At 40.7% G+C, this 13,550-nt stretch overlaps 1 protein-coding gene across 4 annotated transcripts in view; it reads right to left on the bottom strand.

Annotated features, from left to right (window-relative positions):
- Positions 1-13,550, bottom strand: part of Lgr5 (leucine rich repeat containing G protein-coupled receptor 5) — a 122,085-nt gene that overhangs the window by 17,311 nt on the left and 91,224 nt on the right. For 3 of the 4 annotated variants that reach the window (XM_060378075.1, XM_060378074.1, XM_021644838.2), the window contains 7 exons: positions 11,560-11,775; positions 8,960-9,031; positions 5,631-5,699; positions 4,139-4,210; positions 475-546; positions 245-313; positions 33-104 (listed from right to left, as the gene is read on the bottom strand). In XM_060378075.1, coding sequence (XP_060234058.1) covers positions 33-104; positions 245-313; positions 475-546; positions 4,139-4,210; positions 5,631-5,699; positions 8,960-9,031; positions 11,560-11,775 — 642 coding nt within the window. The remainder of the gene's footprint in view (positions 1-32; positions 105-244; positions 314-474; positions 547-4,138; positions 4,211-5,630; positions 5,700-8,959; positions 9,032-11,559; positions 11,776-13,550) is intronic. The other variant, XM_060378076.1, reaches the window with a different exon arrangement.

Here is a 13,550-nt window from a genome sequence, read left to right on the forward strand (position 1 = left end):
TTATACAGCATTATTGCTTTATGGATACGTACAGCACTTGGAGATTAGGTAACTGATCACAGACGGTTTGGGGAAGAGATGAAATCTTTGCTCCAGTTAAAGTCCTGTTAAAACACAAACCAGACATAATTCTTTCATTCCCACATCACACACTGACATGTTTTGATTCACGGATGTTGAGGCTGATCAGCTCCAAAGTTAATGCATGCTCTGGGAGAAGTTGAGGGTCTATTCAGATACTCACAGACTCTCCAGGTTGGCAGTTCCAGTTAAGTCAGGAAATTCAGTAATTTGTGAGGCACCATTCAGAGTCCTAGGAGAAATAAGTAAGTGTTATTTGGAGAAGATTCTAGAAATGGGTCATTTTCACTACCTTGTTTTTTAAAAAGTACTTTAAGCTGTAGCATTCATTTGGTCTTTGCAATAATACTACAGGCTGGGTGGTGGTGACATTCAAGAGAAATAGACACTTACAGTGTTCTTAGTTCAGGTAAATGTTGAAAAGCAGATATTCCAACAAATTGGATGGGATTGTCATAGAAATGTCTGAAAAATCCAAACACCAATGTGTTATAAGAAAGCTGATTGTCAAGAAAATATATGTTTCAACAAGTATACTAAAGTGCATTTGTTGCTTTTGTTGACTGTATTTATTGATCAATTCACACCCCTATTACTCATTTTCAAGTGAACAGCAAAGGTGTTTTCACTCATTTTAAGAATTTTTTTTGTCATATTTATTTATTTGTTTGTTTGTTTATGTGTGCACGCACACCAATGCATGCCAAAGCATATGTGTGGGGCTAGGACAGCTTGTGAGTTCTTTTTGTGGGTGTAAGAGGATAGAGTTGTGGATATGCCGTCCCGACATCAAACTCAAGTTGTTAGGCTTGGAGGCAAGGACCCGAACCCACTGAAACCATCTCATTAGCGTGCTTTCCAAGATTTTGTGTAAGGAATCTTTATAAAATTTAAAGGGAAGAGACTCTGGGGGAGGAGGAGGAGGATTTAGAACCAAGTATAATGGCGATGTGTGAAGACGCCTTGACAAAACCCATACTCTGTATGCTAACCTCCAAGAGTAATACAAGAGAAAAAAAATCACATTTGCACAACAGGGCTGATATGAACAGTAGCAGGAAAAGTAGAAGAGCACATGAATTGACCAACTGTATTTAATGACTGTCTCTGCCTCCAACACTTTGAATACTCAGTAACAAAAACTGAGCATTCTATTTATCTATCTATCTGTCTGTCATCTATTACAGCGCAAAATAAGAAACAATGGGCCTCACTGAAGTTAGAGACACATGGAGAGGCCGTGATAAATTGCACCTAAAAACTTTTCAATACTTCAATTTCATTAGCCAGTAAGTCTTTTCCTGTGTTGAGACTTAAGTTACTCATCTTTGAAAGCACTAAACCCTTCACTCAAAGTAGCACTTTAAGGCTGCTGTTTTTTCTTTTTTTTATATTTTATTTTATTTATTTTTTCTTTATTAATTACACTTTATTCACTTTGTATCCCCCCTGTGGTTCTCTCCCTCCTCCCGTCCCAATCCCTCCCTTCCTCCACCCTCTGCATGCAGAAAACAAATCCTTAATCAGTGTCTACTATGCTCAAACTATGAAGTAGGCATTGCAGAGATTTAAAGATTTGTTCATTAAAGAAGCCATCATTGGAAATTATTCTACATGCTGGAGGTTGAAGAGGAATTATAAAATATTCCTGCTTAAAGGATGTTGGGACCACAAAAGTAACAGCTCCCCACCTTCTGTCTGCCAAAGCAGCTGGAGTGTTCAACAACTTTGATCTATGGTGTAGATTCTCTTTTCCTCATCCTCAGGGGAGCGAATCGAGGCTCAGATACCCAGGGAAGCTCACTATTTCCCAGATCCCCAATGTAAGCCAAGATAGTAATGAGCTTGGTCATTGGCTTTGTATGACAATGGCAAGAGTTAATTCAAGTGCAGTGTCCCACATGATACCTGACATGGTTGTTACCTAGCACGCCTAGGTGCTTTTTAGTCTTACTACGTATCTCTTCTTTTCCTTTGGGATTAGACAATCGGGGGAAAAAAACTGCAATGAGGGTAGGAGAAATTTGGGTTTGTTATGATCAAGATAGATTGCATATGTGCATGGACTTTGCAAAGAATAAGTGAAAGAATTTAAAAAGAATGGCAAGTGGAGTATAGGTCTTGAAGTGGAGTTTTCCTCATAGTACACCTATCTTGGCTATACTATATACTTATATGCACATAATTACACTCATACACATGTGTAAACATGTACACACTGGAGAGATAAGAATATATGTGCTTACATGTTTATGGCAAAAGTATCACCACTACATGTAAAAAGTTCTGGAATTCTCTGGAGGTAGCTTTTTCATTTGTTAGTGGGAACGGTAAAAAATGAAGTGCCATTTGAAATAGATACAAAAGACAGAATTCTAATCATTTTAATGCAAAAAAAAAGGAACCTTTGTGCTATACAAATGCAGCTTACTTAGCTGGGTTATGGCATTGTTGGAGAGAGCTTCAGGGGAAATAGGTTAGGAAGGCTGTCTGTGGAGGACTGTGACTGTTGTGGTAAGGAGTTTGCATTTGATCTAAATGGACGATCCTGGATGTCTGTTTCATAGCAACAGAGTGACAAGAAGGATGCTGTTTCAAGCTTCCCTGGTGACAGTGGAGACAGGGAGATCAGTCTCATGTGCACTGATAAGCATCCAGAAGTAATGGCTAACAGAGGAGTTGTAGAGTGGGGATAAAAGGAGGGCAGAGGGTTGGAGATTGCAGAGGTAGAAATGAGGGCTGGCTGACCAACTGACTGAACTTCGAGCAAAACACACAGAGGTGGCTGTGTTGGAGAGGCTGGTGGTGACAAGAGATGGAAAATCACGTTGTACGGAAAGCAGGAGGGTGGGGAGAAGGAAGGTAGCGCCTTGGAGAGCCTCCAAAGACTGGGAGAGCTGTTACTCAAGATACATTAGCATGCCAAAAGACTGATTAAACACCAGTCCTGGGGCTGAAAGGAGAGAAGTGGCAAAGCCAATGCAATTCGCTAATCTTTTAATATGTAAATGCTCTCTAATGAGGACTAATGTTTATTCGGCAATAGAATTAAAAGGCCCTTGCCAAAATATTGCCAGGACATTTCAGAGGTGATGAATGATTTTGTTTGTATGTGTATTAGCTGTCTCTTCTCCCCTCCTACTTACCCCCCAATTGTTAAGGCTAAATGGGGCTCCAGCTCATTTGTGACAAATGCCACATGGTTTCAGAAAACCTCTCTACCAAGTTAGCACAGGAGAACTCCCTGACAAGTGCCCTCCTTAGGGCCAGGTTCAATGGTTGCCTTTACTCACCTTCTCTATGATAGATCTGAGGCCTCTCAGCAAGGCCAGTACCATTTCCTAAACCTACTTTGGACATGAACCCTTTATCTAAAAGCCAACTAATAATTTCACACCTTCATTTTTTTAAATGTTGATACATAATAAATGTCCCATCTGTATTAGGTGTGAAACAAAACCATTGATACTCTGCGATTATATATCTATCTTAATTTTATAATGTGTCAGCCTTTATACTCCCCTTTCTAGAGCACATGCACCTTTCTAGAATTGCATCCTAGTTCTGTTTAAAGGTGACTCGAGGTTGGGGCTTGTGAACGAATAGACAGAACACATAAAACAGTATTCCTTCCACTGAATGCTCACGACCAGCAGTTTAAGCCTGAGGTAAATTGTCTCCGAGGGCCTTCTTTTCTTGAATGACTAAGTGATCTGAAGTGTTGGATGCTCTAAAGTCACTTTCACTCCTTGCAAAATACGAGTAACCGGAAGTGCTTTGTAAGATGAGCTGTGGAGTGTGGCTCCACCTGGAGATGGCGACTGTAAGGCAATGGACACCACAGACCCTAAAAGATCAGTCTTTAGTGTCATTTCAGTGTTTCGTCGAAACCTGATGAGATATACCAATGCATACCCTTTTGTACAGGTTATTGCACAGATTGTGCCAAAAATTGGGTGAACAGACAACATTAATTGCATTATATTTAAATGTGCAATATATTTAAAACTGTTATATGCCAGGAAGGACAAGTAAAATGAGCACAATGGCCACTCACATCGTGATAAGAGAAGGGTTGCCTACGAATGCTTTCTCAGGTATTGACCTGATGTTGTTGCTGTGGAATCCTCTAGAAAGAGAGAAGAATATTAAAGAAAGTCACATGTATATATGTGTGTGTTATTGAATAGCCCTGTTTGCCCTACCATGTAACCATAGTCAGCATCTTTGGTAACCAGGGTCCAGGTAACTCCTCCCTGCCTCACGGACTGCGTACGTATGTCCTCATTTACTTCAGAGGAGCAAAGGGAATCAAGAGCTCTCATCTTGAAAGAGGAAGAGAGGCTGTGCAAATCCTACCTGTGCTGTGTGGAAACAGGCTGTTACGTTAGAAAAGGAAAATCCTTTTGTTGACATCCAGTAGAGAGCCTTTGCATAACAGCTTGAGTGGGAGCTATCTTTGGAGAGAGGATTAAGATCACTCCCTGTTTGAAGCTGGGAGAAGGGAAAATTGACTTAAGCTGAAGTGAAGTAGGGATTTAAGGAAATGCCTTACGAGGAAGATGCTTAGTGGGTCTGTAATAACAAATTGATTCCCACTGTCTGAACGGCTGAGAGGCAGAGTCAAGGATCACTGGGTTTTCTAGGGTTGTGGCTGTATGTTAGGGTTGCCTCCCCCATCAGTATTATGCGCATGTGATTCTCTGAGGTGAAACCCACAAAGGTTTTTTTCCTTATAAACAACCTCCTCTATCTATCTTCTTTGAGGATATAAAATTCCAGGCTTATATTTTTTCAAGTACTAGGACAGTACGTACAGAAGCTATTCATCTTTTTAGATATCAGGGAAAGCTAATTAAAAACAATGTATACACTCAACGGTCAAAAGTTAGTTTACCTTTAGTGAAACTGTGCTTTAAAAGTTAAATAGGGAGCCATCTCTTTCTGGTCCAGCTTTTCTCTCTGCCCTCGTGGCTCACTCACTGTCTCTACTCTTCTCCAGGCTCTCACTCCTTCCTTCCCCCAATAAATCCCCAATAAATTTTTTTTATGCCAGAAAAAAATAGAATAGGTTCATCTAGCATTTGAGGAATAATGCATGTAATAAAATATCTGTGAAAGAATTAATTACTATATAAGGGACAAATAATTTTATCCATACAATTCTATATAACTCAGAAATTCATACAACTCAAATTTCTAGATTCATAGAAATGTTTAACAAATAAATAAATTCTATTATAGTTGTATTACAAAATGAAAGAATGTAAATGGTACTAAAATGCATATCATTTAGGAAAAAAAGTATATACTACGTAAATATAAAATATGTTTTACATGCATATGGAAGGCCACTTATAAATTTAAAAATTCTGATGCTTTTGGTTATGGAAATCAGTGAAAACATATTTAAAGTGCACTTAACTATTATTTACTTAAAATTAAAAATTTAAAAGCTTAAAACTTTTCAGCCATTACATATAATAAGCATACCAATTTTAAAATAAATTTGCAAAAAGTTCATTCATCAAGCTTGTCTTAACACTTACAGTTCTTTAAGGTTGGAGAGTGTCTTGATTGCAGTGGGAAATTCATCAAGATTATTGTAATTTAAGTCTCTGGAAATGAGTAAATGGTATTTTAGTATTTCAGTTAAAACTTCTATTTACAAGATAAGCTAGTAAATAAGTAAGCATGGTTGGGTTTTGTTTTTAAGTTGATTAGGAAAGAACCAGCAGTGACTTGTGTTAGTAGAGAGATTGCAGCTTCCAGAGACGGGGTCCAGTTATTTAATTTCATCTGTACCCATTTCAGTAAGATAATAGCTAGAACATTGTAGATCATCACTAACAGAATAAATAAATTCATTAAGTAAATTATTTAAATCAATTAAAGAAGTATAGCAGTTACATTTCAGTAAATATTTGAGCCTGTTGCTTAATCTAATAATGCCTTTGTGTGCACTATTCCAATGGGCCTGTATCATTGATGGAAGCTCATTTTTACTTTCTCTTTCAGGAGAAGGTTTATTGGGGCTGGTTGCCTCATACTTTAAAAACAATTTATTGTATTTAGTGTGCTTGAGTGTGCCCATGCATGTGTCTGTGCATGTTTGTGTGTGTTTGCGTGGGCACGTGTGAGCACCAAGCTTGCTTGTGGAAATAAAAAGACAATTTTGGAAGATGTTCTCCTTCCGCTGGTGAGTTCCAGTTTATCAAGTTAAGCAGCAAGTGCTTTCACCTGCTGAGCCATATATAGGGCCCTGTCCACCAACAGTTTGAAAATACTTGCATTTCAATAGTCATGACACCAATGAACAGAAAATTTGAGCCAAAGATCAAAGGCAGTGTTGGGTCATTTAAAACAGGAAGGGACCTGCAGCTGCTTTAACTTCCTAAGAGGAGTGATGCTGGCTTGCTTCTGATCACTTCCTGATGGAGCTCTTCACTGGGTCCTGGTTCACTGAATTGCCAGCTGGTGTTTGTACTCTTCAGTCCTGGGATACACCTCCTTTTTCATTTCTTCCTTCTCATTTAGGAAGCAGGACGTGAGAGCTGCCTTGTTCCTGCCCTTGTCTCACCCAGCCTGAAGTCTAGGACAAGATGTATGCTTGGAAAGGTTTAGGTGATACACAGGACTCTTAGCAAAGACATGGAGCCTAGAGTTTTCCCAGAGTCGCAAATGATGATAAACTCAGGAGTTTGATCTGTGTCTTGGTCTGTGAGGCGAAGCTTTGTGCTATCCCTCATACATAGAGATAGAAGGGCCAGAGGATCTGAAATCATTAATTTCTCTATCTGCAATGACATAAATGGCTTTTCAATCCCATTACTCACACATGTTTTATAGGCTTACTCCTCCTTATACCTCTATCTTCATATGAAAAACGAATTGCTGTCTGGTCCCTGGGAATGGCAGATTTCCCAAATGACATAGAAAACCCTTTTGGTAAGGCAATCAGATGTGGTTAGATCCTCCTCAGTAGAAAAGAATTGCTATTTAATTTAAAGAGAAAGATAATTTGACTGAGTTAGACATGAATCAAGATTCCTACTTGTCTGGCACAAGCCATCCTTAAGCTATTCTGCAGGCAGGAAACTCGTGTCTTTTGTGGACATAAATTTTCTTCCTGTTTGTAAATCTCTCCAGATGCTCTGTTTTGATTAAACGAGGACTGGACCCTTATAAATTACTTGGCTTTCTAGCCAGGGAAAGGAAGAAGTTGGGAATAACCAATTTACTGATCCTCTGTAGCCTTCAGCAAAGTAGGGCCAGACAATAAGATTCACATATTTGTCCTGAAACGCTTTGTTCTGTGGTATTTATATGTATTTTTCTCTAAGTCTGGTTCCTCAGCCAGGACTGGGGACAGGAAAAGCATTTATGGAAACACAGAGTAAAGCTAATTTTGTCTTTGATTTTTGTCTGTATTTGTTCATTTGTTTAGTTTTTTGTTTTGTTGTGTTTTTGTTCCAATTCTGTTGAAAGGAATGAGAAAGCGTTACTTAATAAGAGGGGCATTCTAACGTTTTCCTAGTAGCTGATGGAAACTGCTTTCCCATGTCATCAAGGACATGTCTGGTTGAGTTTCTCTTTCACGCGTGGGGAGAAGCAGAGTGATGAGTCTGCAGAAGGAGAGTTGTGGGTGCTCATCTGTTATGAGAAGACCCGGGATAGAGGCTCCCTCAGGAAGCTTGCTGGTCCAGAACTGGTCAGAAGCTGAACTGACCGTGGGTAAGTTGTTACAGTCTGCATGCAAATGAACAATGTTCCCCAAGATCACAGAAGACTTGGTTTTGTGATCAGACACAGAGCCTCATGTCTTCTATTTATCGTATTTCAGTATTAAAATGGGAAGGGACTTGAGGACGTCACTGCAACTACCTTCCTCTCCAAGTACACTCGGGACTTTTGCTGCCTGCTACCCAACCTGACTGCACTCCATTTCCTGTACCAGGAGGAGGCTTGTGCTCTAGGTAGGTGGTGAGCTGCTCTGCCCTGGCTCTGGAATCTAGGATATGATCAGCTGACCGAACTCATTTTTATCAAAACTACCAACAAAAACCTGATCTATTTTTTGTTGTTGTTTGTTGACGTAGTGGGTCTTGCTTTGTTGACCCAGGAAAATCTCAGCCTTTGGGCTCAAGTGATGGCTTCAGCCTTAAAATAGCTTGAGACTACGGGCATGTGCCACTGTATCCAGTGGAATTTTTGACCCATTCTTGGAAAGCAGTATCTGGAAATAAACATGGATTTCAGAAGCAGATTAGAGGAGAAAAAAATCAATTCCCGATTATGCTACAAGTTAAATATGTAGCTTGGGTAAAGTAACTCAGTGGGGTCTAAGACAGGACAGAAATAGCTGCTCAATGGGATATTTGTAAACATTATTCAAACAGTGAATATCAGGGATCATCCACATACTCCGCAAGTGATATAGTCCCTTGGATTGCTTCTGTAGGAACCTGGTTTCTTATTAGGGACTTAATTCTCAGGATCTTCAGCTTCCCTTCTGCAGAGGACCCATCTCCCACCCAACTCAGGATTAGTGCTCCTGACAAGAGGGCTTGCTCCTTTGGTGGAGAATCCACATTCCTAAGCAAACAGTCACTGCTTACTGAGAACATCTCATTTAACTTTAATTATTCTCACTAATTTGCCACTCTCAAGAGATTAAAATAGAATTGCAGTTTTATTGTTTTGCTCTGTGGGGTGTGTGTGTGTGTGTGTGTGTGTGATAAAGCCTCTGTAAATATCAGTTTAAAGCTCAGGCAATTAACCAAACCAAACATCAAGTTTGGCTTTAAGGCTGTTTTGATTCCTTCAGAATATTCATGAAAACACTGGAAAGGGGGAAACAAATAAAAGGTCAACTCACAAAGTCTCCAGGCTGTGGAGCCCATCAAAGCATTTCTTTCCCAGGGAGTGGATTCTATTATTATGGAGATGCCTGCAAGAGAGCATTAGCAGCAGTCATGAACAGTCATGAAGGCAGACAGCACAGAGAAAAATTAGGAACATTTTGGATGTTTAAATCGAAAGAAATATAAAGAATCCACTAATGAGAAGAAATAAACATTAAAACAAAAGCCTTGATGCTACCTTCACTCATACTGTAAACAATTCTATAGCGTAGGGTTTAAGATAAGTACTACTTGTGTGTGTTGATACGAATGATTCACGTTTTTCATTGTATTTTCCAGCGTGGTTGGCTCATTGTGACGTGGAGACAGAGAGTGCTCAATAGAGATACTGAGGGTCACACGTGGACGCAGCAAGTTTTGTGATGACTCCATTCCCAGGTCATCAAGAAGGAGTTTTTAGCTACAGGGACTAGTGACCAGACTTTTCCTGCTACCTAAGATTAGTAATCTTGACAAACCATTAACGTGTACAATTACCATCTTAGGCTCAATTGATAAGCCAGGGATGCCAGAGTCGATGAGAACAGCTGTGTATACAACTGTGAAACTGGCTAACACCCAAGGAAGTTTTGCAAAAATGGGTTTAAGGGAAACAAGGTTAAAAAAAAAAAAACAAAACAGTGGAGGGAAAAAAAAAAAAAAAAAAAAAAAACAACCGAAGGCCCTAGTCAGCTTCTTCAGAGTCATTGATATCATTTCCATGTGGAGAAGTCAGGGTGAAAATGTGTTACTATCCCTCTCAATTTCTTTTCTTCCCAGACAAAGATCTTCGTTTCGATAAATAAATTTTGGATTTCGATGAGGTCTTTGTGACATCTCTTCCGGGTCTTTTATAGGCAACGAATTAGAGAGGGGATGGAGAGAAACAGAAAAAGATAGGTAAGAGCCTTCCTAGGAGTACACGCTACAAAGGAAGAGTGGGCCATCAGCTGTAGTGATGCCGTGGTCTGGTGAGGGCACAGAGAGTCACTGGGGAGGGAGGGGACCAAAGGACCCTCTCCCTATGCTCCCTGTAACTTTGTGTCTTAAACGACTGTCCAAGACCCATAAGCTTGAGGCTTGGCAGCCAGCCTGTGGTGTTATATCAGATGATGGTTGGACCTATGAGAGGTGGGTCCTAGTAGAAGGAAGCTAGGTCATTGAGCCTTGTCCTTTAAGGAGCCATTGGGTCCCTGTCTATCTATGCTTCCTAGTTGCTCTACTGGGTACTACCTATCATGATGCTCTGCTTTACCACAGGTCCAAAACAACGAGACCAATAACTGTGCATGGAAATCACTGAATCACTGAAACTGTAAGCTCAAACGCACCTTTCTTCCTTTTCCTTTCTTCCTCCTTTCCTTCCCGGATAAGTTCTTACCCTGTAGCCCACACGGCTTGACCTATAAGCTTCCGCTGGCTTTCAAACTCACTGCAACGCTCATATCTCTCAGCCTCCTAAAGGCTAGGATTATAGGTGGAGGAAGCATGCACAGCTTATCTCCAGCATTTGTCATAGGGATGGAAAGCTAACACATCAAGCAAGTTGATCTTATAGCTGTTCAAGCAGTAACTGCATCGAAACATCAGTGCTGGATAAAGGTTGGCTATTCTTTTACACGCGCAGGAATATACTGCTTCACTCTCAAAGAAGACTGATTAATTTCCAAACTATTAGGGGAGAACCACTGTGATTTTCTAAAATGGTGAGATGTGAATGAGGCCTGGGTGGTGGTACTTGCCTATAATCCTAATGTTTCGTAGGCAGGGGTTGAGAACTTTAAGGACATCTTCAAATGTACAAATTCAAGGCCAATCTACATGAAATCTTGTTTCGAAAACCCAACCCAACCCAAACCAACCCAAAAGATATCTAGATCTCAAAAAAATAAGAAAAAAATAAGCTGTAGAAATGCAGAATTGGTGTCAAGAGTCAATGCTCTGCCCTCTTTCTCTTCATCTTGCCCTTCATCTCCTTTTTCTTTCTCCTATTTTTTTTCTAACTACTTTCCATCAGGACTAGGGCTTAACCCCAGGTGCTGATGCCAGACAGTCTTCCACTAGGATACACCCCGGCTTGGGAATGATCTGCTTTCTTTTTTCTTTTTTTTTTTTTTTAGCCAAATAAATAATAATAAAAAAATGTACTTGTCAAGGCTGTGAGTATAGTTTACTGATAAAGTGTTAGTACTTGTTTCGCTAGCATTTGTGGTGCCAAGTTCCATCCTTAGAACTGCAAAAAAAAATCCTTATTAAAGTAATATGTATTATTAATAATTAAATTATCTTTCAATAAAAAGTTTCTATTAGCTTTGTAATGATTTAAACTGTACAACGGATTCTGCTAAAGGTAAAGGTGCTACTGTATGCCCAGCAATGTTTATTACTAATCAGGTATTTGATAAATGTTGTTTAAATCATTCACACATTTAGAACATTCCTAAGTCATTTTAGGGATGTAGAACTCTTCTTCATCCCTTTAAAACGCCTCCCTTCAAGTTTTGAGGTTTAAGGCTAAGATCTAAGAGGGGATTTAGAAGCTGCTAAAAAGGAGAGAGAAATCACTTAAGCTTACAGGACTACTAGGCTGGAGAGGTTCCCGAAGGCATGGTCTGCTATGTGGTGTATTTTGTTCAGGGCCAAGGTCATGGCTTGCAGGGCTGATAAACTCCTGAAAGCCTGGACAGGGACCTCTGTCAGAGCGTTGTCATCTAGCCACAGGTGCCTCAGGGAGTGCAGGCCACTGAAACAGCTGGCTGGCACGGAGCTGATGTGGTTGGCATCCAGACGCCTGGAAGAAAGCAAACCAGAATGGGAAACAGCGACGCTCAAGCAGACGAGGGCTCTGCCGGAAGACGCTGCCTGCGCTCGTTAGCCACAGCCAACAGGGTCGGGAGCTCCAGGCCCCAGACAAACCGGAACGTTTTTCTGTTGTGATCAGCTGTCTTCACTCATGGTGAGATCCTTAAGAATCCCCTTCCCCCCTTCCCACCCCCCTCAAGGAGCTCCTCCAGGCTTGCAGGTAACATGCTTTCATGCACGGACATGGCCTGAGAACTGAATCCCGTTCAGACGCTGTAAGGCAGACATTCTCTCCCCTCATTCCCACCCCAGGCCAAATGACTTGTGATCCCAGACTTGTTTGGAACATATCAAACAGCAATCCGCTGGGTCGTTCGTTCCTAGGCGCTAGGAAATGATTGCTTCAGTATTTGAAAAGAATCAGTAACTTTGAAAGGCTGCTAGCTATGCCTCTGGGAAGAGCTTCAAAAAGCGCTGGCTGCCTTGCTTGGCCTTGGGCATTTGTCTTGGGCGGACGTTTGTTTTTCTGACATTTTAAACGAATAATAAAATTAGCAGCTTCGCAGCTCTTGCTTCTTTTTCCCACTTTCTGTTTCTTTCCTGTTTTTTTTTTTTCTTTGTTTTGTTTGTAGATGGTGAAGCCTTCTAAAAATAGGTCTGTAGGTCTGGTTAATAAGCTGCTGTTGCCTCTGAGCCAGCAGAGGGAGTGCAGTGCATTTATTTTGCCATAATTCAAGATAAACGGTGGCTGTAATTAAAGTGTAATTAAAGTGACTGTGGAAATGACAAAACTGAGGTAGTTTAAGAAAGTTTTTGTGAGGTACATGAACAATGTTACTTCTAGCAATCAGTTAACGCCTCCAGCAGCCTCTACCACTCATTTTTTTAAAAAAAGATTTGCATTTGCAAAACTAGAATTAAAAAAACAAAACAAAACAACAGCAACAAAGACTTGCATTTTATGCAGCTCATGAATCAGGAAGGATCAGAAGATTGTGTGAAGATTTCAAAAATTGTTTTGGAAGCGTCTAAGAGTAAGCAGATGCAGGAAGCACATGGGAGTCGCAAAATCATCTGCTGCAAACCAAACTTAAGTGGTTTCGGAACAAAGACAGCCCTCTTGTAGAAAACTAAGCTCTCTGAGAAGGGGCTTCCTCACTTTTGGCCACGTCCACCATCCCTGTCATCCCCCAGTTCCTACATCTCTTCTGCGAACGGGAACAAGTGACCCCTAATGGGCTCCATGCCAAGTTTCAGTAATAACGGAGGCAAGGTCGCTTGGAACAAATGTTAGGAGTCGGCTGTCTTTGCCAATACTCTACTCACTTTTCCAGTAGACCAGCCCGTGATTGCGGGAGCTGAGACAGGGTCTCCTAACACGGCAGGGTTCTGTCAACAAATGACCTGGAAATGCTTGGGAAAATCCGTCACAGCATTCTCTCTTTAGCAGTCTGCTCGTACAGTACAATCTTGTCAAGGATGAGGGGGTAATTGCTTTTATTTGGCTAGAAGTAAAGTCCGTATTTAAACTGGATGTAACTACTGCCCTAATTGTAGCTTTTCAGTTGTGCCCTACCATACAGCATGGGTTCTCTGCGTTTGCTGGGCACATCATCTTTCCACCTTAGTTGCTTAGGCATCAACACTGCAAGTAGCTCCTGAAAGTTCGGTGCAATGTTGGGGAACCAGAGAAAAGGCCTTTCCAGCATGGAATTAGGGGCTTTTCTTCTTTAAGTTGTGACTAGCAAGGAATGGCCTGATATC

Source organism: Meriones unguiculatus, chromosome 2 (genome assembly GCF_030254825.1).
Source record: "Meriones unguiculatus strain TT.TT164.6M chromosome 2, Bangor_MerUng_6.1, whole genome shotgun sequence".
Lineage (NCBI taxonomy): Eukaryota > Metazoa > Chordata > Mammalia > Rodentia > Muridae > Meriones > Meriones unguiculatus.